The sequence below is a fragment of the Ahaetulla prasina genome, chromosome 1 (genome assembly GCF_028640845.1).
Source record: "Ahaetulla prasina isolate Xishuangbanna chromosome 1, ASM2864084v1, whole genome shotgun sequence".
Lineage (NCBI taxonomy): Eukaryota > Metazoa > Chordata > Lepidosauria > Squamata > Colubridae > Ahaetulla > Ahaetulla prasina.
The window spans coordinates 165,046,495-165,074,262 of NC_080539.1; the positions used below are offsets into that span (position 1 = coordinate 165,046,495).

Below are 27,768 nucleotides of genomic sequence, written 5' to 3' on the forward strand. Positions count from 1 at the left end.
AACTAGCGAACCAGTAGTTAACCGGTTCAGATTTCACCACTGAGTCTGGCCCCCCCAACAGTCTGAGGGACCGTGAATTCACCCCGTTTAAAAAGTTTAAAAAGACCCCTGCTCTAAACTCTGCTGAAGATGTTACCTAGCCTGTTAACAAAACGTTCAGAAACCAACCTACAAGCTCAGAGAACCTTCACCCTCATCCTACACTGAAGCTACAGATATTCGCCACTATTGCAAGTATGTGAATAGTTGCAAAGAAGGAGATTTTGCTGAACAATGTGAAAATGACGATGTATACAAACTTGTTCACATTGTTACACTTTGTTACAGGGACGTTACAGCAGGATATGTCAAGAGAGACATAAAAGTAAGTTGAATACAATGGGAGTGGGGGGCACATAGGAAGTGTCTGTTGGTAAGATACTGGGCAACCAAGAATGAATATGGGATGAGTTGAAAAAAGCAGAGTGACCTGTTTGTGACCTGTTAGAATGAATGGGGATTGAATTCTAAGTCAAATGCAGTATATATCAAAGGGGAAAACAATAAAAAATGGTTGGTGGCTGGGAGGTGTTGATCAAATCTCAAGAAGAAAGTTTACAGAATAGAATTCAGTATATAAAGCAATGTAAGGATCTAGCACAGGGGTCTTCAACCTTAGCAACTTTAAGCCTGGAGGACTTCAACTCCCAGAATTCCCCAGCCAGTTTCGCTGGCAAGGGAATTCTGGGAGTTGAAGTCCTCCAGGCTTCAAGTTGCCAAGGTTGGAGAACCCTGATCTAACAGAAACAAGAATGATTTGTAAGCCTGGAAAGAAATAGAGAGATTCAGAATGGTGTCAGTGAAAACTAAATTAAATTCTGTTTCTGTTTTTCCTAATCTTCCCCCTTTAATTTCGCTGGCATTTGAAGGCCTTTCTGCATGAAGCTGCTTACAGTGAAAGAGAATGGAGTGCCGAGGAAAGGTTCTAACTATGCTCACTACAAACAAATGAGATTTTCTTTTAAGGAAACAATTGAGTCATAAATCATCAAATATTTATCATTACATAGCACGGGATCAGCCACGGTCAACACTATGCGCCCAGATCTGAGTTATACTTCAGCTTTGCATTACAATAAAGAGTAATGCTATATGTAGGTAAACCTTGAACAAGACTACCTTACCTTTTGTGCATTTCTTCTTTAGAATATATTGTTCAGGTTCCATCTTTGGAGACAAAGGTCTCCGGAGCAACTGAAGCTGAGACATGGTCTTATGTTTGTTAAACCTGTGGTAAGTCAAGAGATAATATAGGGAGAACAAAAATTTAAAGAATAAATCAAAATAATTAACATTCTGAAAGAACATTAAAGGAAGCACTAAGGATATAGAGAATTATATTATAAACAAATAGAACTTCCAATTTTAAAAATAATTTTGTTAAATAAATTGCTTGGAAGAAATTATTTTTCCTTGGTCCTTTATATAAAAAAAAGATCAGACAACAACTATAAAGATTCCATTGCTGGAAATCAAAGTAATTACAATTTCATTTCCTTCCTTCCTTCCTTCCTTCCTTCCTTCCTTCCTTCCTTCCTTCCTTCCTTCCTTCCTTCCTTCCTTGACAGAAATGTTTTTAAATACAGCTCACTCTTTAAAACTGGAATGTCCAAAGACATGCAGCTCCACTTTCCAAGATGCTGGGATTTAAGACTCATCTTCTAGCACGCACATGCAAATACAGGTAGTCCTCGACTTATGACCACAACTGAGCCCAAAATTCAGTTGTTCAGCGAGACATTTGTTAAGTTAATTTTGCCCCATTTTACAACCTTTCTTGCCACAGTTGTTAAGTGAATCATTCCAGTTTTTAAGTTAGTAATATGGTTATTAAGTTAATCTGGCCTCCCCATTGACTTTGCTTGTCATAAGGTTCCAAAAGACGATCACTGCAACCATCATAAATATAAGTCAGTTGTCAAGCATCCAAATTTTGATCACGTGACCATGGGGATGCTGCAACAGTTGTACTTGTGAAAAATGGTCATAAGCAGGGGTGAAACGCTACCGGTTTGGGCCAGTTCACCCGAACCGGTAATAAAAAATGCTACTAGTTCGCCAAACCGGTAGTAAAAAAAAGCAAAATAATAATAATAATAATAATAATAATAATAATAATAATAATAATAATAATAATAATAATTTAATTTAATTTAATTTTTATATCGCCCTTCTCCCGAAGGACTCAGGGCGGTTAACAGCCAGATACAATACAATACAATACAATACAATAAAATCACTATTAAAAAACTTATTCAATATGGCCAATAAAATTAAATTATAAAATACATATAATACATAAAATACATAAATTATAAAATAAAACCCCATTAAAATCCAATTTAAAAACCCCTTTTTATGCCAGTCCTGCTCGGAAGAATAAATACGTCTTCAGCTCGCGGCGAAAGATCCGGAGGTCAGGAAGTTGTCGAAGTCCTGGGGGAAGCTCATTCCAGAGGGTAGGTGCCCCCACAGGGAAGGCCCTTCCCCTGGGGGTCGCCAGCCGACACTGTTTCAATGATCAGCTGATCATTGAAAAAAAGGTTTCAATGATCAGCTGAGCGATGCACGATCGTTGGAACGTGTTTTTTTTACTTTTTAAGCATTTTTTTACTACCAGTTCTTCGCACGGCACAGCTCTGATCGTCGGAACCTTTTTTAAAAAAACTTTTTTAAAGCATTTTTTACTACCTATTCACCCAAACTGGTTTAAAAAAGTTTTTAAAAAGGTTCCCAAGATGGCGCGCCACTGTTCTACTCACCTTCCCAAGCCTCCTTTTGGTGCATATTGTGCATGTGTGTGCAGTGCATTTGGTGCAAACTGTGCATGCGCATACGCAGCATACGCATGGCATGTGGCGCGAATCAGTAGCAAATCAGTTCAGATTTCACCACTGGTCATAAATCACTTTTTTCAGTGCTGTTGTAACTTTGAATGATCACTAAAAAAAACCGTTGTAAGTCAAGGACTACCTGTATACACCCACAAGTAATATATAAGTAAAGGATGTATATGCAGAGTCTTTGAGGGGGCTGTAACCAACATTCTGTCTAAGAATCTGTTGGTGAGAGAAAAGACTCCTTGAGCAAATTGATTGTTCACTCCTAATCCCCATCAATGTCATTCTTCTTTGGAAGATTCTTTGGAAGGAATAGAAATACTCATGGAAAATTAAAGGACCTTGGTACTTTAGCTGGCTTTAAAAATAGTAGTCAAAAGATGAAGATATGAGCAAACAATAAAATTAATTTAAAAATGAAGATACGAATAAAGAATATGAAAAATAGAGCAGATTTAATGTGGAAAATGGTTTCAAAATTGAGAAAAAATGTTTTGTTTCAAACAATATTTTGTTTGTATGTATACACCCCCATCCAATCAGAGCACAAAAAAAACCCCATCCAATCAGAGCACAGCCAAGCTCCCACCCAATCAATTCAAATCCCCACTAGCAGTTAAAAAGGAAGAAACAGCTGCAATCATACATTGCTCCCAGAAGCACGAAGCTGAAGCCTGAAGATGACGAATGAGACTTCGTCGAAACGTCGCCAAGACACTTCCAATTTTACGCGGGAGAAAACCCGAATAACCAAAGACCTACATACATACATACATATATGCATACATACATACATACCAGTGATGGGTTGCCCCCGGTTCGCATCGGTTCCGCCCACTGACCCGAACGTCATTAAAAGCGATCTGCGCTCACAATGGGCACAATGCAAACCGGTAGTAAAGGTAAATAGAATCCACTTCAGATATATACATACATACATACATACATACATACATACATCACACACACACACACAAATCCATATATATATATCCAGTATATATATAATCCTCCAGTATATGTGTGTGTATGTATACACATACATACACACACACACACACACACACACATATATATATATATATAATCCTCCAGTAACTTCATTCCTCTTGTTTTGAACCTCGGTATGTATTTCCCAGTTACAATTGTGCAACCCATTTGATCTACTACTTCTCTAGGCATGCTATAGAAGTTAAGCCAAGATCATGCAGCAGAAACACCACAAACTTCCTAAAATCACCCAAGTATACAAATCATTGAAATGAATAAATGAAGTGACTATTTTAAAAGACATCTCAGAATGTGTTTACTGTATTTTTTGAAGGAGGTCTTGGAACAGTTCAGCTTTTCATTGCATGGATGGGTTCCACTAGGCAGCCCTGGAATACAGTAAATCAATGGGAAGCTGTCAGGTTTTTCAGGAGAAGGGGAGGCACCCTTGTTTCCATTGCTGAATTTCTGTCTTTGGGGAAAGAGAAAGAGACAGATTTTCAAGTTTGGTTTGCCTGATCTGGACTACCCTTCCCAACCATTGCTTACATAGGTTCTGCTCGGCATTCACTCAGGACATTTGAATCCATTCTTTCTCCACATCTGAGCTCTGACAAACCTAGACAAAAAGTAACTCTTGGTTTTCTCTACTTAAAAGCATGGAGCTCAGTGGTGGGTTTCAATTTTTTTTACTACCGTTTCTGTGAGTGTGGCTTGGTGGGTGTGGCATGACTTGGTGGGCATGGCAGAGGAAGGATACTGTAAAATCTCCATTCCCACCCCACTCCTGGGCGAAGGTTACTGCAAAATCCCCATTTCCTCTCGATCAGCTGGGACTTGGGAGGCAGAGAATAGATGGGGGCGGGGCCAGTCAAAGGTGGTATTTACCGGTTCTCCAAACTACTCAAAATTTCTGCTACCGGTTCTCCAGAACTGGTCAGAATCTGCTAAAACCCACCTCTGATGGAGCCTAGACACACTTTTTTGTGCTTGCAAATCAGTTTTTAATTCTTGGCAACTGCCTGGATGAGTCTTGCAATTTTCTTGGCAAGGCTTTTCAGAAGCCATTGCCATTACTTTCTTCCTAGGGCTAAGAGAGAATAACTGGGTTTGTGCCTCTGGCAGAGGTACAACTCATGACCTTTGCAGTCCTTATTTATTTGATACCGGTAGTTATCCTGCTACAAACAGGATAATTGTCGATGCCTTACAAATATTATAGAAACTTCATATTCATTTTTCTTACTTTTTCCTTTGACACTAATATTTATAGCATCCATTTCAATTCCAATCCTTGAAATATCACTATACACATTTCTAAAACATTTATTTTAACGTTTCCTCACTTTCCTTTCCTTTCCTTTCCAATATTTAGATTACTTTTACTTTTGTTCCAAGAGCTCGTGGTTTAACTCTTTTACTACTTTGAAATGTATAACTCCTAGAGCTAGTATGTTCTACAGAAAAAAAGCACCGGCAAGACTCATTCTAGATTACCTACATTATATGTAATTTGGTCCAAGTTCTAATTGTCAGGGATCTGCAACTATTGCTACAGTTGTCTGCATTAACTGAAGGCCACTAGATTTTATAAAGGTCTAAGTCAGTGATGGTGAACCTATGATATACGTGTCAAAGGTGACATGCCACAACATTTTGGGTGACACAATAGTGTTTACTAACACTGAACAACAATTCTTGACCATGCCCTATATTCTCATACAATTTTTGGATGCTGCAAAGACTGCACTTGAATACGGTGTGCTCTTGCATGGCCTCTGGGCTTCACACGAGAACGGGGCATGCTATTACATCGTTTTCAGAGGCTGTGGCAGAGCATTCTCCAAAACTGTTTAAGAACAAAGGCCTTGAGTAGGCTACAGGGGACTTTCAAGAAAGAAAACACTGTCTGAAAATAAGTGACCCATGGCAGATCCTGGGAAGCATTGGACTTCGGAGGGCAATTGTGCCATTCCTCAAGGCTTGCACACTTTGGGAGAAATGGCCTGACAAGCAGCCTTTTTGAGTGGCAGTGGCGACACATTAGGGCCGAAGCTGAAGCTGGCCCAGGTTTCTACTTCAGGCCCAGCCTCGGCATTGCCACTGAGTGTTACTGTTTAGGGTAGACTACATAGGGGAAGAGAAAAAATTGGTCCCATTTGGTATTTCATTCAAGGGTGTGGAAATTACACATCAGCAGAGTCAAATTAGGCAATTTCCAAATTTTTGACATGCTGAGGCCAAAAGCTTTGCCATCACTGGCTTAAGTGCAAGAAAGTGACCAGAAAGGCAGAATAGGAATTTAAGCCTCTGAATGAGCAGGAAATCTCCAAGTGCCAAAGGGCAGGCTGGTGGTTTAACCCCATTTTCAAAGTAATATAAATTACTTTCAGAAAAGAGCAGGGAGAAGTTTTACCTAAAATTATGTGGCCCTTAGCAACAGTATCTACACGCAAATAGGCACATGCATCAGTAAGTTTCATATAGACCCTGAAAGTTGATTTAGCTCTATGTCATGTTTTATATTAGTACTCCACTCAGCCTTGAAATTTCCTGATTTCTGATCTGATTAAACCAAGCTTCCTGAAGATGATTTTGTCCCATTTCTAAAGAAGAAGCACTAAGATTTAGCTCTCAAACTGTGTATATAACTTCCTCTTGTCATCTCCCAGCTGTCTATTCAGAATGCCTATATAGATCAGAAGCACCTGTTAAGAAGGATTAAAATATTTATTTCAGTGGTATTCGGATTGCATCTAAACAGTTTTCTTTGGTCAGGTGGTAGATCATATAAACACAAAAGCCTTTTGCAATGCTGATTTCCAAATTAGTTGTGGGGGAAAAAAGTGCTTTTCAGTCCCGTCGGGGAGGGTATGTCCAGTCCTAGCGCGCGCTCACGACATTATTTTAGCTGGTCCGAAGACAGGAGGGGAGGGGTTTGAACAGAGCAGAGAATATCATTCCATCTGTACGGTAAGTGGGAGGGGCAGATATGGCGGAGGCAGGGGGCCGTATCATTCTTTGGGAGCACGTGGTCGATGTTTAAAGGCGATCACGTGCTCCGGCCCCCTAGTCCCTACTCGTTCCCCGGATGGTCAAGATCCTCAGAGCTCGGGCCTACGGCTGATGCTCTGCAATGCCCGGTCCGTGGTTAATAAGGCTCCCCTGATTTGCGATCTGATTCAGGGGGAGTCCGCGGACCTTATGGGCATTACAGAGACCTGGTTGGGCACAGAAGGGGGTGTACCCCTGGTAGAACTGTGCCCGCCGGGTTTCTGTGCATTCCATCAGCCGAGGGCCCAGGGTAGGGGTGGCGGGGTGGCGGTTGTGATTAGAGAGAGTCTGGAGCCAAGGGAGTCCACTGTTCCTCAGATAGCTGGCTGTGAATCCCTCCTTGTGAAGTGGGGCCATCGTAATCAGATGGGGTTGTTGATCACGTACCTGGCTCCTTGCTGCGTGACTACAGCCCTACCTGAGCTACTGGAGGTGCTTGCTGGCGTGGCGGTTGAGATCCCCAGACTTTTGGTCTTGGGAGATTTCAACTTGCCATCGGCCGGCTTGTCATCAACAGTGGTTCAGGAGTTCCAGGCCTCCATGACGGCCTTGGACCTGATTCAAGTAACTGATGGCCCTACACACATCGGGGGAGGCACGCTAGACTTGATTTTTATCTCTGGTCAGTGGGTTAATGATCTGGAATTAGGAGATATAGTGAAAGAACCATTGTCATGGTCGGATCATTTCTCCTTCGCCTAGACTTTCGAACCGCTGCTCACCACTGCAGGGAGGCGGAGCCGATCGTTGGTTCCGTCCCAGGCGCCTGATGGACCCGGAGAGGTTTCTGACGGAGCTTGGGCCGTTTCCTGAGGATCTTACCCACGGCACGACTGAAGAACTAGTTGCGGCTTGGGATCGGGCCGCGGCTGGGGCTTTGGACCGTGTCGTGCCTTTGCGGCCTCTGACCCGGCGCAGATCTCAATTGGCTCCCTGGTTCTCTGGGGAGCTGAGAGAGATGAAACGCCGGAGAAGACGCCTAGAGAGTGTTTGGAGGTCCAGCAGGTCCGAGGCTGATCGGACACTAGTGAGGTCCTTTACCAGGACTTACCTAGTGGCAATGAGGGAGGCGAAACGCTCCTACGTTTCCACCCTCATTGCGTCGGCAAATAACCGCCCGGCCGCCCTGTTTCGGGTGACCCGTTCCCTCCTTCAACAAGAGGGGCGGGATGACCCCTTGCAGGGTCGAGCCGAGGAGTTTAACGGTTATCTATACGATAAAATCGTTCAGCTTCGTGATGGTTTGGATCATGATTGCGATGATTCAGCTGAGGTGACAGAGACTCGTCTTGTTGAGGTTATTTGGGATGAGTTTGATTCTGTGGCTCCCGAGGACGTGGACAGGTTGCTGGGGAGGTTGCATGCGACCACATGTTTACTGGACCCGTGTCCTTCCTGGTTAGTACTGGCTGCTCAGGAAGTGACACGAGGCTGGTTCCAGGGGATTATAAATGCTTCTTTAGCTGAAGGGGTTTTCCCCGCCACCTTGAAGGAGGCGGTGGTGAGACCTCTCCTGAAGAAGCCTTCCCTGGACCCAGCTATTTTGGGAAATTATCGTCCAGTCTCCAACCTTCGCTTTTTAGCGAAGGGTGGAGAGGGGGTGGGTGCATGGCAGCTTCCCCGGCACCTGGAGGAAGCTGTCTATCTAGACCCGTTCCAGTCCGGCTTCCGGCCCGGTTATAGCACGGAGACGGCTTTGGTCGCGTTGGTGGATGACCTCTGGAGGGCCAGGGACAGGGGCTGTTCCTCTGCCTTGGTCCTATTAGATCTTTCAGCGGCTTTTGATACCATCGACCATGGTATCCTGCTGCGCCGGTTGGAGGGATTGGGAGTGGGAGGCACCGTTTATCGGTGGTTCTCCTCCTATCTCTCTGACCGGTCGCAGTCGGTGTTGACAGGGGGGCAGAGGTCGCCCTCGAGGGGCCTCACTTGTGGGGTACCCCAGGGGTCGATTCTCTCGCCTACCCTGTTCAACATCTACATGAAGCCGCTGGGCGAGGTCATCAGTGGGTTCGGGGTGAGTTATCATCTGTACGCTGATGATACTCAGCTGTACTTTTCCACCCCGGACCACCCCAACGAAGCGGTCGAAGTGCTGTCCCGGTGCCTGGAAGCCGTACGGGTCTGGATGGGGAGAAACAGACTCAAGCTCAATCCCTCCAAGACGGAGTGGCTGTGGGTTCCGGCACCCCGGTACAGTCAGCTGCATCCGCAGCTGACTGTTGGGGGCGAGTTAGTGGCCCCAAAGAAGGTGGTTCGCAACTTGGGCGTCCTCCTGGATGGCCGGCTGTCCTTTGAGGAACATCTGGCAGCCGTCACCAGGAGGGCTTTTTACCAAGTTCGCTTGGTTCGCCAGTTGCGTCCCCTCCTTGACCGGGATGCCTTATGCACGGTCACTCACGCTCTGGTTACGTCTCGGCTGGATTATTGCAATGCTCTCTACATGGGGCTGCCCTTGAGGTGCACCCGGAGGCTGCAGTTAGTCCAGAATGCAGCTGCGCGAGTGGTAATGGGAGCCGCTCGAGGCTCCCACATAACACCTCTGCTCCGTAGTTTGCACTGGCTTCCTGTGGTCTTTCGGGTGCGCTTCAAGATCCTGGTTACCACCTTTAAAGCGCTCCATGGCTTAGGACCCGGGTACTTACGAGACCGCCTGCTGTTACCGTATGCCTCCCATCGACCAGACGCTCTCACAGAGAGGCCTTCTCAGGTGCCGTCCGCCAAACAATGTCGGCTGGCGGCTCCCAGGGGTAGGGCCTTCTCTGTGGGAGCACCGACGCTCTGGAACGAACTCCCCCCTGGCTTACGTCAAGTTCCTGATCTTCGGACCTTCCGTCGTGAGCTAAAAACATACTTATTTATTCAAGCAGGACTGGCATAAATAGTGATTTTAAATTGGGGTTTTAGAGATTTTAAACATTTGTAAACTTTTTAAATTTTTAAATTATTGGCCATTTATTAATAGTTTCTTTTAATTTCTTTTAATTGTTTATACTCTGTATTTTACTTCGGCTGTACACCGCCCTGAGTCCTTCGGGAGAAGGGCGGTATAAAAATCTAATAAAACTAAACTAAACTAAACTAAAACTAAACCATGTGATCTAACCTTTTTAGCTCTTCTCAGAAAATGGAGAAACTAGTGAATTCTTACCTTCCTATTGTAAGGTGGAGCCATGCTCTGCTGGACTGGCAAGGTGTACCTAACATTCTGGGAGACAAAGGAACAATATGTCACTAAGGGAATAAATGGCCATTCCATTCTAGAAAGAATCAGAAGGGAAGAATCCATATAATCAGTAAGGGAACTGATTCATACTGTAGATCACTGTAGACTTAAGAGAAGATGTCTGTGGAGATTTTCAGTTATATAGGTTGTGGCTGTCCTAGACATGGTTTTTCAAAAGGCAACTGAACTTTCTTTGTTTTTTCTTTGAAAACATTTCACTTCTCATCCAAGAAACTTCATCAGTTCTGACTGAATGGTGGGAAGTCTTACTGAATTCCCCACCATTCAGTCAAAACTGAAGAAGCTTCTGGGATGAGAAACAAAAGATCTTCAAAGAAAAAAACAAAGAAAATCCAGTTGACTTTGGAAAAAGCACCTTTGGGTTAAGTGGAGGTGTAAAAACTGTTGTATGAATAGAAAAATGGAATAAATGTGGGATTCCAGCTGCTCTTCAAAGCAGGGGTGAAATCCAGCAGATTCTGACAGAACTGGTAGCAGAAATTTTGAGTAGTTTGGAGAATTGGCAAATACCAACGTTGGCTGGCCCCAGAGTGAGTGGGAATGGAGATTTTTCAATATCCTTCCCCCAGGAGTGAGGGAGGAATAGAGATTTTGCAGTATCCTTCCCCTGGAGTGGGTTGGGAATGGAGATTTTGCAGTATCCTTCCCTTGCCACACCCAATAAGCCACACCCACCAAACTGCACCATGCCCACCAAGCCACGCCCACAGAACCGGTAGTAAAAAAATTTGAATTCCACCACTGCTTCAAAGCTATTCAGTGGTTAATCTAGGACAGGGGTCTGCAAACATGGCTCTTTTAAGACTTGTGGACTTCAACTCACAGAATTGAACTGTGGGAGTTGAAGTCCACAAAAGAGCCAAGTATGCAGACCCCTGATCTAAGGCATGTAGCAGGTGAGATTATAAATGTGGAACATCACTACAACCATAGGGTTGTCTCCAAATCTGCTCCATTTGTGAGAATTATATGGATTCAAGAACTGTAGTTTATAAACTGTTGTTTATGGCTCTGCATGTTAGGATAAACTTAGCTAAATGGGTTTTTTTTTACCTCACAAATTTTGGTTCAAGAAATCATGACGTATGATTTGTGAATCCAATTTATAAGTGGGGCTCTTCCACATAATCTGCTAGCTAGCAATGTTTTAACAATTTAATTGAAGTGCCTTCAATGGACAGTGTCACCCTCAGCTTATCCTTTTGTGGTGTAGGGGCAGCTACAATCATGCTTTCCTGCTCTGCTTCAAAACTGGTGTGTTACAACTTGTACCAGATTGAAACCAGCCTTGTGGGTTCCACAGTTTAATTTTATCTAAGCCACATTTGCATTCCTCTTGGCTGCTGTATGGAGCCGCTGGCATGCCCTCTAGTCACTGGTTGCTGCCACCTATTTTGGAGGTGTTACGTCTCTAAGAAAAAAAACAGAGACATGTAAATTTTGCACTCCACCATCCTCTGATGTAGGTCTAAGTAAAATATAATATGGATTATTTATATATTTCCAATAAATTTGGTCAGTTTACTAGTTCCTATCCATTTGTACAACTAGCGTGTCAATAAATAGTGAAAAACTTTTCTTCTTTTCCATTAGTGGACTGGTGAAACTTTTTAAAAAAGCAGGTTCACTGGTGGACCAGTGAATAATAGATGTTCTCCTCCTTTTTCCCATTCTTCTTTTGTAACTGGCTCTGTCACGTTTTACTTTTAGCCCAAATAACTGGAAAAAAAGTAAAATTATCGTTCTTCTCTTCACCTACCAGTGAACACACTACATAGAAAGATGTTAGGTAGGAGGGGTCATCAACAGAGGAGCCTCGTATAAAAATCTACCCACGAAAAACTCAGTGGACCTTCCAGAACTGGAACTTGATTACCCACCATTTCAGTAAATGCACATGTTGTAGCCTTCTGATTTAGATCAGATTCTTACAACATACAACAAAGCCATGAAAGCCAATGGACTATATTTATATAAATATTGACCTTAAGGCAAAGACCCCCATTATGCTCAGCGTAATGAACTAGATCTTAGTAAATATGGTGAAAAGTATTTTTCTATTTTTTTTTAACTTGAGAATCAAAACAGGTGTTGCATTTGATATAGTCTAGTTCATGGGTGTCAAACTTGATTTCATTGAGGGCTGCATCAGGGTTGTGTTTGACCTCGGGGGGCACGGGGGGCACGGCCAACTTGACATCACTTATGTTGGGTGCTCCCCCCTGTGGAGGCCTGAATGTTCTGCCAGAAAAAATGGAGCTTGGGAGGGCCACGCAGCCCTCCTGCGCTCTGTTTTCTCTGGCAGAGGGTTGAAGGAGGTCATCGCAGATGAACACAGAAGTGCATGAGGCCTTCCCAAACTCCATTTTCACTGGCAGAGGCATCGCGGGCCGGTCCTTTGCTGTTTCCAGGGCAGCCCCATGGGCCCAGATCTAAGCACCCGTGGGCCAGATCTGGCCTGCGGGCCTTCAGTTTGACACCCCTGGTCTAGTTGATACGTTCCACAAGGGTGATAAATAAATATATAACACATCTGGCAATACCTCTTTACCTATATAAAGTCTTTATTATTAAATTACAATAGTCATTTCAGTTTTCATATATTATACCTAGTTACATACCTGGTGCATTTTTTTTAATCTCATATTATTAAGGTTAAATAGTAAATTGTAGAAACTTAAGAAATATTATAAACATTGCATGATGTCAGTACTGTAGTAATTTCTCTTTACATATCACAGATAGAATGACATCCTTCCAGACACTGAGTTTGTTCAAGTATATCCCAGTACTGTAAAACAACCAACAATTACTCAGCCACAGGGTATTTAAGAAGAACCATTGTTTTCATTAGAAATTATCATTAAAAGCTCTCCAGGCCAACATATACAGTAAATACTACAAAATGGTGATCTCTTACATTCACTCCACCAAATACAGACTTTATCCAAAGACTAACCTAAAAGCTCTGTTTGAGTCTTAATCATTCAAAAGTGTTTTGCACCACAAACCAAGTATTAATATAAAATTTAAAAAGAAAGCACAAACAAGAACCGTGTATGACATATGAGATTAACAGACAGATTATGGTATTATATGCTTTTGCGGATCAGTGTCCAACTGAGATGCATCAAGTGGATCTTCTTTTGGCAAATGTATGGTGCAGATTGGTCTCAAAGATTGTGAGAAAGGAGTCTATCACTTTACACCCTGCAAAAGATAACAGTTCTATATGGATATCATATTCACCTGCACTTCAAAGTAACCTACTTTGGCTTTGTGCTGCGGGCATGTAGACAAATCCTGTTCCCGACATCCTTTCATGCCTGGCTGCCAATATAAGATAATATGATGTATGAAATATGAGGATGGTGGTATCTGGCTGTGAGGCTTATATAGTGAGACTGCTGTGTGCTGATGGGTTTTGCTTAAAACTCCCTTTGCTAGCCTTTTGCAAAATATTGCTCCAAAAACACATAGGGTTCTAAAATAAGGAGGGAAATCCAGTGGTGCCTGGGTTCTTGATTAAGGTTGCTCTGTTACTGTGGTGAACTACCTAAAAATCACCTTTCACATAAAATTAAAAATAGAACTTTCAGAATTTTCGGGATTCAGATGTTTTATTTAATACTGATTCTCTCTGGTTCTCACTCATCTTCCCCCCTTTCTTCTATATATTACCTTCACTTGACTCTTCCTTCTACAGAAAGGCTCCAAAGGCACAACAAGCAACCCTAACCCTTTGCTCCTATGTGATTGGAAAACAGACCACATCTTTCTTCATCTTGTTTGATGGCCAAAAAAAATGAATGCACATATCTCCTCTACCTTTCTCTTGCAGAATTTGTAAGCCGTAGTTCACAGTGATGGTTGTTCTCCTACATGGAATGCTTATGGTCAAATGACTCTTAGCAGCTCCTGCTTGGTACCTGCTTGATCAGTGTCATTCAAACTTGCTAACTTTAGAATATGTGAAGTTCAACTCCCAGAATTCTCCAGTCAAAAATCATGCCAAGAAAACTAGAAGGACTAAACCAGACCAGGAAGCAATTCAGAGAGAGGGAGGGAGGGAGGGGGAGAGAGAGGGGGGGGAGAGAGGTGTAAAGTCATTAATTTAAAGTTAGTATTACTGCACAAGTCTTGAGCTAGTGTTATCATGGGAATACAAGTAGTCCTCGACTTACAACAACAATTGAGCCCAAAATTTCTGTTGCTAAGCAAGACAGTTGTTAAGTGATTTATGCCCCATTTTACAACTTTTTAGTAACATGGTTATTAAGTGAATCTGGCTTCCCCATTCACCATATCACCATGCAAAAGATGGTAACACTAGCAATAGCACTTAGACTTATATACTGCTTCATTGTCCTTTACAGCAGTTTACAAAATCAGCATATTGATCCCACAATCTGGGTCCTCATTTTACTGACTCAGAAGGATGGAAGGCTGAGTCAACCTCAAGCCCACCTCAAGCCTGTCAGGATCGAACTCCAGGCACTGGGCAGAGTTAGCCTGCAATACTGCACTCTAACCACTGCACCATTCTGGCCCTGATCACATGACCCCAGGACACTGCAACTGTCATAAACGTATTCATTTTAATCACGTGACGGGGATGCTGCAACGGTCATTAGAGTGAGAAATGATCATAAAGTCACTTTTTCAGCACTGTTGCAACTTTGAAGGGTCACTAAACGAATGGTTTTAAATCGAGGACTACCTGTATAGCAGGAGGGGTGTCATCTCACTCTGTTGATGAATCTATATTCCAGCCTGTAAGCTTCAAAAATCATTCTGCAGCTCTTCCACCTTTTCCCATTTGAGATACTTTTGTGGGGCAAAGAAAAAATTTGGAAGAAAGAGTAGGAAAACACAACTGGCTAACAACATCTAGACCTTTCATCTAATACTGCTCAATTATCCTCAGTCTTCTTACTAGTAATCCTTCATCATGTTCAATGGATTCCCTATCCCAGGGGTGTCAAAGTCAAGGCCCGGGTGCCAGATGCGGCCCGTGAGGTACTTAGATCTGGCCCACGGGGCCTCCCTGGAAACAGTGAAGGACCAGCCCACAGTGCTTCTGCCAGTGAAAACGGGCACCTGAGCTCCGTTTTCAACTGCCACAGCCTCCTGAACCCCTCTGACAGTGAAAATAGAGCTTGAGTGCTTGGGCCACCACATGTGCCCCTGACAGGAGTGACATTGAGCTAGCTACACCCACCCTGGCCACACCTACCCCGGCCCCCTGAGGTCAAACACAACCCTGATGCGGGCCTCCATGAAATTGAGTTTGACACCCCTGCCATCTATCCCATCTTCTTCTTTATCCAAATTAACTTTCAATTTTGTTCTCAATCTGCATTTGGTTTTTTTTTTAACATCAGAAAAGAAAGCCAGTTCAGCAACAAAAAAACAAAACATGAGTTTTTATATCCTTTCCAGTCTAAGGAAATAGGATTTGTGAGTGTTCTATATATTCTGATTATAGCATAACGCATTCTTACGGGCTTGTTATTTTGTCTGTAAGACTAAGATGCTATACAGCTTGAGGTCTTAGTCTACAAAACATACACTAAGCCTCTGAAAGTTATTACTCTTTAAATAAAAAGTTCTGAAGGATCTCAGAGATTGCATATAGGTTAATATCACATAATACAATATAGTAAAGAGAGATTTTGCTCAACTGGAGCATATGGTTTGTATGCAGAAGGTCTAAGGTTGGATCTTCATCTAGAGATAAGGGAGAAAAGAAAAATCAGCTGGAAGCTCTGATAAGGTGCTACTAATTTGTGTCAATTGCCCCAGGCTAAGCTAGATGACTGGCCGGATTCGTATACAGCAGCTTTTCTATAAAAGAAAAATTAAGCAGGTAGAATTGCTGTGTGACCACATGGATAGTGTCAAGCTTTGTAGCCTGGTTTAGTAGTGGATTACATACTTCCAGACATTTCAGTTAGACTTAAGCAAGAGACATGACTAATATAGATTAGAATCTTTTTTCACAGACAAGAAGAAAGCTTCAAACGCAGCAGTGCAAAGGAAGTGCAAAAAGTCAATGCACTTTGAAGTGCAAAGAGACCTTAATTTTGGAAGTTCCAAAGTCTAGGCTTCTTCACCTCAACCATCTAAATCAGGGGTCTCCAACTATGGCAACATTAAGCCTGGGGGACTTCAACTGTCAGAATTCCCCAGTCAGCTGGCTGGGGAAATCTGGGAGTTGAAGTCCGCCAAGCTTAAAGTTGCCAACATTGGAGGCCCCTGATCTAAATCATGGGTGTCAAACTCGATCACGTCATGTGACTTTTTTTGCCTTTGTGCAGCGGGGTGAGCATGGCCTACACATGATGCATCCAGCCCGTGGGTCGCCAGTTTGACAGGCCTGGCAGGTTGCTTGATGCCTAAGGGAAGTGGCTGTGATAAAAGCTGTTGGTGATTCCTGCCTCACTAAAGCCGATTCAATTGTGCAAATATTGATTAAAAGATGTACTCAGACATGTCAAATGAACCAGAGGTAGAGATGGACCCGAACTGCAGTTGCTTCAAGAATCCTCTTATTTATAAACGATCGTTTTCTCTCTCCAAACAAGACCAAAACAAATGTCTTCCTCTTGGTTTAGATTATAGAAAAAAGATTCCCGATCATATTGGACCAGAGTAAATAGTTAATTAATGTAACCTAGCAAGAAATTATGCTACAAGCAATAGCTATCATCAATTTTTTTTATAAGTACATGAACATTTGAGAACTGAGGTGTAAGCTTGCTTCAGGACAGCTGAACAAGATCAAACTTTGACATATTACTTGTACCGACTTGTTTGTGACAACCAGACACCAAAGATACTTTCTCTCATTTCAGAAGTAGCTTAATGTTACAAATTACTGCGCAGAAGAAAATTCCCCTTTCCAGAAGTGACGTGATCCTTGGGTAGCCTCATCTGCTCAGAAACAGGTAGAAAGGAGAGAGAAAAACAGAGATTGATAGTTAATAAGGGAAAGGCTTCAGGTTGGCAGCTAACTAAGAACACATTTACCCCACAGTGTTTCTACCAATTTGGAACAATTTTTTTCTTCATTTCTCCTAATCTGAAATGCAGAGAATACCATGAACAAATCACTACGATCCTTCCAGCCAACCAATAGAAAAAGAGAACCCCTCCCCTCCACTATTTTTGCTGGAGCAGCAAAAAAATGTTTTTATTTATTTTATTTTATTTTGTCACAACAGTATACACAAACATCAACATAAATCAGCAAAATATCATATAAGCATATATATGAGAAAAAGTATGTAATAATTGTATTAATTTGATATAATGAAAGGAAACATTAGGACAGGAACGGTAGGCACTTTTGTGCTCTTATGCACGCCCCTTATAGTCCACTTAGGAATGGGGTGAGGTCAATGGTAGACAGTTTTTGGTTAAAGCTTTTGGGAGTTTGAGAAGAGACCACAGAGTCAGGCAGTGTGTTCCAAGCTGTTACAAAAATCATATTTTCTGCAATCAAGAGTGAAGCAGTTAACATTAAGTTTGAATCTATTGTTGCATTCTCTACATTATTATTATTACATTATTACATTATTATTATTATTACATTAGTCTAAAAAAATGTAGAATAAATTGCCAGTGCTCATCCCAGCATATATTGTGTGCAATTTTCTAGGCATCTGCAAAAAGTCCGAACAGTTTCTATAAAAGGGTAGCTGCAAAATCAACAAGGCACTCTTTCTTTGCTGTCTGTGATTGTGAAAGAATAGCATGCTGACAACTGTGTAACCATGTGTTGTTGTTTTCTTAGTAATATTATAGTTGTACCATTACTGTGGTATGAGGTTGACTGGTTTGAAGTTCAGTGTGTTGTGCAAACACAACCAACAAACGCTCATGACCTTGAACTAGTCTAACAGAGACATTACTCTGAATGAATTTATCGGTGCCTGAATCACTTTGCCAGCTTAGTGGATTCCAGATCAAGGCCTGCGGTCAAGGATGATAGGAGTTCCAGATGCACATCTTAGAGACCAAGTTTGGAGAAATCTGGTCAGAATAGTTTGCATAACTATGCAAAACATCACATTCTCAGGATTTTTGCTTGTTGTCTCTTTAAACGTTCCAAAGCAGTGGCACAGACTGGGCCTCCCTCCTTGAGTTGCCAGTTGGCATAAAAACTAAAAGAAAACAATTAGTCTTAGTTCCTCTGTGAGTCAATTGATGGGTAAAAACTGGCAGGATCTCCATAGTGCAGAGAGAAAACATTAACCCCTTCCTGCGTTCAATAAACGGGACAGACAACATTCCACATCAATGCTCAGTTCAGAGTAAAATTAAACCACCGTCTGGTTGGTTTGGTTTTGGCAAAGCAGATGGTGTGAAGTTCCTGCTATGGTTTGCTGATCATATTTTACAGAATCCATGCAAAGCAGTGGTGGGTTTCAAAATTTTTACTACCATTCTGTGGGTGTGGCTTGGTGGGCATGGCAGGGGAAGGATACTGTAAAATATCCATTCCCACCCCACTCCAGGGGAAGGTGACTGCAAAATCCCCATTTCCTCCAGATCAGCTGGGACTTGGGAGGCAGAGAATAGATGAGGGTGGGGCCAGTCAGAATTTTTACTAGCGGTTCTCCGAACTACTCAAAAATTCTGCTACCGGTTCTTCAGAACTAGTCAGAACCTGCTGAAACCCACCTCTGATGCAAAAATATACAAACAGAGACAAAAGTAATATTTTCAGCCATTCTTTTGCTGTGGGATTGTATTTTATTTTTCTTCTTTCTAGCACAAGGAAAAGTCAGTGGGCCATAGAGAAGGTATATGACAATACATGGAAAATCATGTTATCTAGATCACTTATGCCCATTTACAAAATACAAAACAGAATATACCTAATAAGAGCTTCATCTAGAAGCTTCCCTTAGAGTTGGAGAAAGCTGCCTCTAAAGGGCTGGGCTGGGAAAAAATCTTACAGTTGCAAATAGGCAAAAGAGGAAAGCAGTTTAACTGAAAAATAAGAGGCTATACCTTTGTTACATACATTAATAGAGAAATTCTTGAGTACTTAGATGGCTACAGTGAGGTTCATACATAATGCTAAGCAGGGGTGAAATCTAAAAATTTTCCCTACCGGTTCTGTGGGCGTGGCTTAATTGGTGGATGTGGCTTGGTGGTCAGAGGACTGGGTGGGCGCGGCCAATAACAATAAATAATAAAAAACAACTTTCACACTTTACACACACACAATACAACACAACTGACTCACACACAATGTAAAAGCAGCTGCACTTCACCCAAAATGGCCCCTGCAACAAGCAGGAACCCCACACTTTACACACACACAACACAACTGACACACACACACAATGCCACATACAGCTTTGTGAGATTTTGTGTGTTTGTGTAGTTAGAGTGAAACACTACAGAAACACACCAAATCTCAGAAAACTGCACAAATATTTTATTTTATTATTTTTATTTATTTTTTTAGAACAGGGGTCTCCGACCTTAGTAACTTAGTTTGTGGACTTCAACTCCCAGAGTTCCTCATTCAGCAAAGCAGGAAGTCAAAGCAAGCTTTTTTTTTTCAGTAGCTGAAGAAAGCATGCCGCTGCCAGCCCGAAAGAGCGGTAATTATAGGTAAGTGAGGAGGGGGAATTGGCTTGGCATGGGTGGGAGCTCTTGTAAGTGGGGGCTGTTAAAAAGTGAGTTTAAAAGCCTGTGAGGATCAGGAAACTCCTCTGGGATCGCCAGAGGAGGCTTTTAAAACCTCGTTTTTTTCTTGTTTTTTTTCTCCCTTCGGCTGAAGAGGGTTTTTAAAAAAAAAACTTTAAAGGGTTTTGATGATCTCTGCTCAGCCACAGGAGGGTTTTTTTTTTACTTTTAAAGGCATGTTTCGGCTGAAGAAAAACTTTTAAAAGTAAAAAAAAAAACCTCTGCTGATGGTGCGGCTCAGCAGAGGCGGGGGGCGGGCGGGGCCAGGGATTTTTGTTACCGGTCCTCCGAACCAGCAGCAGCCATCGCTACCTAATCAGGCGAGCCGGTGCGAACTGGGAGCATTTCACCCCTGATGCTAAGCCAAAATTGAAAACCAACAACATGATAATTTAGATGCCGTGGGAGTTCTTACATTATGGTTTGTAAAACTTGTTTGGTGGTCTAATATGCTGAATGTTTGATAAACCATTATCATGCTTATAATGAGGGCATCAACCCATTTTTAAAAGAGGTCCAAAGAGATGGGCCTTTCTCAGCTACACCACACATTACAGAGGGAAAGCAACACTGAATGAAATTAAATTTTCAAAATTGCAGGGATCAAATATGCTTAACAACTTTCCAGATCGTATCTAGACAATTGCAGGGAAAAATTAGATTTTTAAGAGTACAAATCAAAAGAAGGAGCTAGAGGTGCTATTTGTAAATGTTGTGGTTGATTCTGTCTCCTCAGCCTCACCTTCAACCTTTTATTTGATTCTGGCTCGAACTTTGCTGTCTTTAAAAGCTTTACTATTTCAGAAACATTGCATATTTTATTTATTTATTTATTTATTTGTCACAACAGTAAACATGAGCATAAGTATGAAATAACTATACAATATATAAGCATATATATATAAGCATAAGTATGTAATAACTATATTAATTGGATATAATGAAAGGGAACACTAGGACAGGAACAGTAGGCACGCTTGTGCTCTTATGCACGCCCCTTACAGACCTCATATTGTTATTGTTTTCCTTATCATATTGATATTGTTTATCATATTGATATTGTTTTCCTTATCCCTGACATGTTTCTGCCCATTATGTAACTTTGTATGTAGCTATACATTTCTATGAAAGGGAAAAGGCAGAATCATCAGCAAAGGCTGAACTAGTAAAGATTGTACTATTGTGGACATTTTGTGGCTCACGTTAGGCGTTAAATGGAAGGGTACAGCTAATAGGATTTGGGAAACCTGAAGGGAAGACCAAAGCAGGAGTAAAGGAGTGAGGCCCCTTTGAAATGACACATACTGGGGAAATATCTCACAAAGTTTCTCTTATTTACAGCTATTGTGATGAGAAAAACTAACCTCACAGAAGTCTGGCCTCTATGTTATTACACCAAAAGGCTGGGAATTAGAATAATTTAGGGACAAAGGGCACCAAAAAAAGGAGACAGTGATTTTATTCCAGTGCTTATCATAATCTTCTTACTCTAGTTTGGCATCCTAGCCTTCGATAGAATGGATCAAAGGGAGGGCAGCTACAACAGACTGACTTTACTTCCACTTTTTATCGGCAGCAGTATTTTTTTTCTGTTGAAAGCAACTGGTATGGCTACTGAAAGAGGCTGTCAAGGGAAGAAGGGCTATTTTGTCTTCTCTAGTCCACAGACAGACTAAGATGGCCTTTAATCGGAGAGCTATCAGATCTGGTGTGAAACCTGCGGGTGATCATGAGATTGCAGCAAAGAAAGTTTTAGGTGTCTCTTCACCGACATCTAGATGTTTACAATCCAAAAACAATAACCCTCCTTTACCTCCTTATTCCCAGAGGTTTCACAACATCTGGTAATCAAATAGCAATATGGTCATTCTCCTGCATGTCCACAATGCTGTAGAGATGGAGATATCAACTGCACCTGCCCAAATTCTCTGTCCTACATAATTATTAAAGGAGCAGGCATGTTGCTTGCTTCTGTGCTTGGTTATCCTGTGTTGGGCATCTCTCTCAAATACAAATTCATCATTTAGGTACATTGGTTTTGTAAGCTACAGCTTGCTTTTTAATCATGTTAAGGCAAAACCAAATCATGATGTGTGAAGCCAGATATTAACTTGCTCTGTTAATCACATATAATTACCAAACCTTCTTCAATGAACTCTTTTCTGTCTATTGGCAAGGATTACTCTCCCTTCTGGTACATTAGCATTCATAACATAGGCCTTCAGTACTAGCCACAAAGAAGTTTCATGTATCGTGATGTCATCATAAAAACGACACAATGCTATTTGTGTGATGATATCCTTGCACATGTGTGACGTCACACATGATACTTTTTGCCATCTCCTCACAAATACCCTCCCCTTTTGTTAAACACCATTTCTATTGTGCTACTCACCAAGGCTGAAGTCACAAGATCTGTCCCTTTCGTACAGAGCTTTGGCAAAGATGAAGCTCAGGGGATGATCCAAGCCTTCTTCTCAGGTTGTCCGACCCGCGTGGCCTTCGGTTCTCATAACAAAGCTTTACTAATTGATTGAACTCTAATGGCAAAAGTGGAGTATCGGTAAGAAACAATGACGTCTGTAACTATTGGTGATTTGTCCATAATATTCATAAAACTTGACTGAATGAACATTTCATTTCTACAGAAGAGTCAAAGGTTGTGACTTCCTCAGGAGCAGGATCAACAACAGAATACTGCACTTTATAACATACCTCAAGATACAAACTGAGAACTGTAAATGAAAACCTTGTAGGCTGATCCTGGTCCTTCCATTGGAAAAGCCTCCCAAAACTCCCATTGAGTTCAGTTAGCACCAGAATGTGACGTATTATTGACAGAGATGTTTGCGTAAAAATACATTTGTCAAGGAAGTGAAGTGTGTTCAATGAGGCTTGGTTTCTCATTACCTCTCAAATCCTTCAGAACCCAACAAACTAATAAACCGAACAAAAGGCAACCAACTTTCCTGCCATATCCTTTTCCAAGATTCAGGCAAAGAGGTTTGGCTTAACATTTATGAGAAGGAGAAGAAGGAGGAGAAGGAGAAGAAGGAGGAGAAGGAGGATCTGAAAAAAAAAACCAACCTAGTTTTTGGCAGAAGTGCTTGTTTGTTTCATTGCATGTCACATCCTAGGCAAAGGACCAGAACTTGTAGACGGAGAATATAAAACTTGGCTAGGATTAGGACTTGAATTCATCCCAGTGGGAATATAATATAAACTTTCCATATAGTTGCCATCAGGAACTGAAGGAGCTTCATGCTTTGCAAAATGGTTAAAACCATCACTAAAGTTTGCGTTTTCTTGAACAGGCAGTTGGTCTTGGAGATCCAGAGGGCCAGGTGGTGCAGGTGGAGGGGGAAAACCTGGACATCCAGAATATGTCATGTAAGGTTGCCCATAACTTCCTGGGTTCATGACCATTGATGGAAAAGGCGGTTGGTAAAGTCCACTGTGTGGTGGCAGAGGAGCTGGTGGTATTAATACTTCAATGTATTGTCCTGTCTCTGGGTCATAAAGCATCTTCAACTGAGGTTGCCTTGGGGATTCTACATAATAGCATTTGCCGCTCTCGGGATCAACCAGCATTTTTCGATGTGCCTGTAGAGGAGCAGCAAAATGTCTTGTTGGGCTTGGAGCACTTTTACCCAAAGGTGAAACTCTTTCATTTCTTCTTGGGAAACTGGGGGACTCTTCATGCCTTAGGGGGAGTTGCCCAAGGCATGGGGCGCTGTATAACAAATGATCAGAGGGAGTTTTCCTCTCCATTTGTTTTGATGGGAAAAATTCATTGCTCATTTTATTTCCAGATAGGTCCACTCCTGGCTGGAAAGAAACATTGGAGGTGAACGAAGTGTTATCCATGTGCAAAGGTGGCGACTGCTTAGGGTCTGGCTCAGATGGATGTGTTTTCACAGGAATAGTTAAGTAATTTGTGTTGTCAGCTTGGGTAGTAGAAAAATACTGTTCATTTGTTGCCTGGTGGCTGTTATTAAAATAATCACATCCAGAGTCGTGGACTTTTTCCTCAGAGATTTTTGGGGTAAACATCGAATTCGACACAAGCTTGATTCCTTCCATATATTCTCTTGCTGTTAATGGATTATCTGAAATTATACTTTCTGAATGTATTCTGTGGTGGCCGTCTAAGGGCTTTCTGTCTTCCGATGCTGTTGTTTCATATGCTCTATCAATGTATTGATTATTTGCTGGAGTTTGCATCTGCAATTTTGGAATATTTATGACTGGAACTCGGGTAGCTTGTGGGTACCGATAGTTTTCACAGCATGGCAGCGATTCAGAAAATATATTTTCTTCTTTCGAAAGGACAGAGTAACCTTTCCCGTCCTTGGGACCCACTGTGAGGGTTTCGCAGGATCGATGTTTCTGGTAGGGCAGTTCAGCTTCTTCTACTTTGCAAGAGTCCTGCATACGACTTTTAGTCGAACAGTTATTCTCTCTCATTGAGATTTCCTGGACATAGGCCGATGGTGGAATCACAATGATCTCAGATGAAGCAACAGCTTTATTTTCTCTGTGATTAAACTGAGGCCAGGTTTCTCTGTTCATCCTATCATCTACTGCCGAATAACCCACACAGGGGAAATAATCACCTGCCGTTGTGTGTGGCTGCTTGGAGATAGAACTGTTCACTTGAATATTAAGCTGAGATTCTTTCTTGGCAGTGGTGGAAGCGGGTCTGACATTTAATTCACTCCGCTCGCAAAATACTGGTTTCTTTTTAACTGTGGGCTGAAATTCTTTATTTCCGACAGCTAATTTCTTGGACTGAATTGTAGTAATATGTACCCCAGATTCACCCATTGCTGAACTTTTGTTTGATGTCATGGGAGGAAAATGGTCCCTGGACATCTTTGTACTGGCCTCCTGGAGAGAAAGTGTTGACATATCTAAGCCTTCGGGTTGCTCTTGCTTTTTCTCCTGCGTGTGACGTCCTGCCGGTACGTAGTCTTTCCTACATATTGAGGTGCAGTGTATGAAGAGAGGAGAGATGGTAGTGGATTCCTTTGGAAACCCAGTTAAGTTGTCGTTTTCACTTTTTTCTGCACTAGAACTCTGGTCAGCACTGGAAGCCTCTGTGGATTTAAAGCCAAAGTTGTATGCCTCGTTCACTATTTTTCTAACCCCTCTGGATTGATGTGTCCTCACATTCCCTTTGTCTGGCATGTGAGCAGTTTCCTCGGTGAAAGTTGCTTTAGGACAATCGAATCTGCCGGTGTTGTGGAATTTGCCAGACGCTGGAACAATGATTGAGGACAGTTTCATGCTCTGAAATGTCGGCACCCTTTTGGTGGTGAAACCTCTGTCCCAAGATGTGTGCCTGAAGGCATTGGGAACACTGTGCTTATTCTTCATCTGTGGGACGAGTTTCATTTCTTTAGTTTTGGATACAAAGGTGTTCCTAGAGGTATCTTTGGGCCCCGCCAGGCTTGAAGGTTTAAAAGGAAAGGTATCTTCTTTTGAATGCAGGGCCTTCTTTTGCTGGATAGCTCGCTGCTTCAGATTTGGCCATGGCTTTTGTGACTTTGCAAATTTGGGAGCCAGAGGTAAGGTTTTGGGGTCGTCCTGCATGGCCTCAAACACGGCTCGGGCTCTCCAATATTCCTGCCTTTCCCCAGAGGCCTCTTTTCTGATGTTGCTCGATTCTAGAACGTTCACCCCACCTTCTGCCGAGACAGGGAGTCTGTCCAATGGAGCGTCTTCTTGGTACTTCATTCTCTCATTCAGCTCATTAAATGTATTCTTCAGTTTGTAGACATTCTCTCTCAGCTGCTTATTGAGCACAACTCCCTTCGTTGGCCTTAAGGTATTTCTGCCTCCCTCACTGATAGCAAGAGGTTCAGACCGCTCGCTGGTGGTGGAATGGCTCTGCACGTCCTCGGTTGAGAAACTGCAATCGGATTTGGACAAAGAACTTGACTTGCCTTCTAAGCTATCCCCCTGGAGATCAGTACTGATGGAGGAAGGGACCGAGGAAGGTGAGCTGTCCTGGATGGAAGCTTGTTCCATTTTAATCCTTTGCTCATATTGCAGTTTTTTAGCCAAGACGTTTTTCACTAGATTGGAAGCAAGCTTGGTTTTGCTATAAGCGCTGCCTAGAGAAGCCGCTTTTAGAAACTGCTTATAATTTATCCGAAACTCATCACTAATATTCCTCCCTTTTGCAGACGGGTCTTTCCTTGGCTGTGTGAATGACTGCATGGACGCAGGCTCGCCAGGAGCACAAAAGCCCGTCTCCTTTTTGTCCTTCCGTCTCAACTGGATCTGGCGTTTGGGCACCATTCTCTTTTTAGACAGGCTCTTTTTGCTATCTGCATTCTCTTGTCTGAAATCAAGGCACTCAATGTGTTCCTTCCCCAGGACTCCACTGAGCAGTTCTGTTTCTGGGTCTTTGCCTGGTGGTGGGAACGTCCAGTTTCCTTTGCTGTGGCCAACCAACATTGTTTTCCTTTGATCACTGCACGCCGGCCACCTGTTCAGTCCATTACAATCTTCTGGCAAGGAATTGGACAGGCTGGATGACGTCCCATTACTAGAACTATACATATCTAGGTAACTGCCTTGGGGACACGAGAGGCTCCGGAAAGACCCAGCAGTGAGCTTTTCCACTTCATTATCAGCCTCATCGGAATCACTCAAAACACCTGAATTTTCAACAAAATTATATCTGGGGCATGCTGATTTGCTACTTACAGGACCATGCGGTCGACTGCCAAGGCTGCTCTTCTTCAGCTTGCGAGCACTGGGCAACATTTCCTTGGATTTATCAGCACTGAATTGTGCAGGATGATCCAAGTATTTAGATCCGCTGCTGTCTCCTGGCTGCAGCCTTGGTGTGACTAGACCCATTCCACTACTGCATACTGGGTCTGAGCTATTATTAGTTTTGATTGACGTCTGAACCTGTTGGCTTTCCTTACCACTGAAGCAGAGTTTGTCTCTCCAGTTTTGATCTTTTATAGCACTGGGGAGGTCTGCTTGCAGGCTCTGCACTCTCGCCCCTTGGACTGGCATTGAGCCTCCCAAAGTCTTGCTCTTATTTGGGGGGAAATGAACTTGGATGTCTCCAGATGATGCAGAAGAACTATTTCTTTTCCCTTGGTAAGAGTTGCTGACATCATTCAAAGTCCTGTGGGGTTGTCTGGCTGTAGCTGCGGAGATTCTGCTTTTGCGAGCAAGTTTTGTCTGATCTGCAGAGAGTATCAACATTGCTTGTTCGTATTCCGCGTCACAGTAAGTGCATTGCGTGATACGATCCCCTCCAGCTTCGTCCAAGTATTCAATACAGTCTTTAAAGCTCTCGGCCTCTTCCGAGCTCGGCGCCGAACGATAAGAGCTAGAAGTGTCGGAGGTGCAATTGCTAGAAACATGGCTCTCTTCTTTCTCCAGGGCCGAGTGGACTCTGCAGTTGTAGCTGCTAAGGTCTTCTTCATTCACTCCAACAGGCTGAGAAGGAAGTGGGCTCTTACGTGACCCAGAGGGGAACATTTGGAGATCGTATGAGTCTGTAATGAGACAATAGACGACTGGATCCTTTTTTCATCCTGAGTGCAGCTGGGACTCTTCCCACTCAACCTTTAGAACTTGATCTTCTAATTGAAGCTCAGGTTCCACCTCCACTCCCCCTGTCTTTAATCCCCTCATGAGAAAAAAGGCCAAATCCTTGGTTAGGTCATGTGGCTTTGCAAATCGTGCCGAGAAAATAGAAACACACATACACGCACACACATATAAATAGTGTGCTATAAAAACAGCATACAAACAAAAATATCAGTGCTACCTCTGATTGCTTGTGGGAGAGAGAGAGAGAGAGAGAGAGAGAGAGAGAGAGAGAGCAGTATCTCATGTCAATGTGTAATAGCTGGT

The 27,768-nt window shown here is 42.6% G+C and overlaps 3 protein-coding genes across 4 annotated transcripts in view; all 3 read right to left on the minus strand.

The window, feature by feature from the left end:
- The window catches only part of LRRC63 (leucine rich repeat containing 63), a 36,736-nt gene extending 26,374 nt beyond the window's left edge, over positions 1-10,362 (minus strand). Inside the window, exons 1-4 of the mRNA XM_058180443.1 lie at positions 10,075-10,362; positions 4,419-4,488; positions 4,190-4,258; positions 1,164-1,267 (exon numbers count right to left, since the gene is read on the minus strand). Coding sequence (XP_058036426.1) covers positions 1,164-1,248 — 85 coding nt within the window. The 5' untranslated portion in view covers positions 1,249-1,267; positions 4,190-4,258; positions 4,419-4,488; positions 10,075-10,362. The remainder of the gene's footprint in view (positions 1-1,163; positions 1,268-4,189; positions 4,259-4,418; positions 4,489-10,074) is intronic.
- A 354-nt stretch (positions 10,363-10,716) lies between these two features.
- Positions 10,717-27,768, minus strand: part of SPATA24 (spermatogenesis associated 24) — a 40,272-nt gene continuing 23,220 nt past the window's right edge. The window contains exons 6-7 of one of the 2 annotated variants that reach the window (XR_009154863.1): positions 22,274-22,418; positions 10,722-17,106 (exon numbers count right to left, since the gene is read on the minus strand). Coding sequence is in view for 1 of the 2 variants with exons in the window: in XM_058180634.1 (XP_058036617.1) it covers positions 17,103-17,106 (4 nt within the window). In the remaining variant the exon portion in view is untranslated. Of the gene's footprint in view, positions 17,107-22,273; positions 22,419-27,768 lie in introns of both variants that reach the window. The other variant, XM_058180634.1, reaches the window with a different exon arrangement.
- Positions 22,292-27,611, minus strand: PROB1 (proline rich basic protein 1). The gene has a single exon (XM_058180714.1). It carries the CDS (start codon positions 27,388-27,390, stop codon positions 23,005-23,007), a length of 4,386 nt encoding a protein of 1,461 aa, XP_058036697.1. The 5' UTR covers positions 27,391-27,611; the 3' UTR covers positions 22,292-23,004.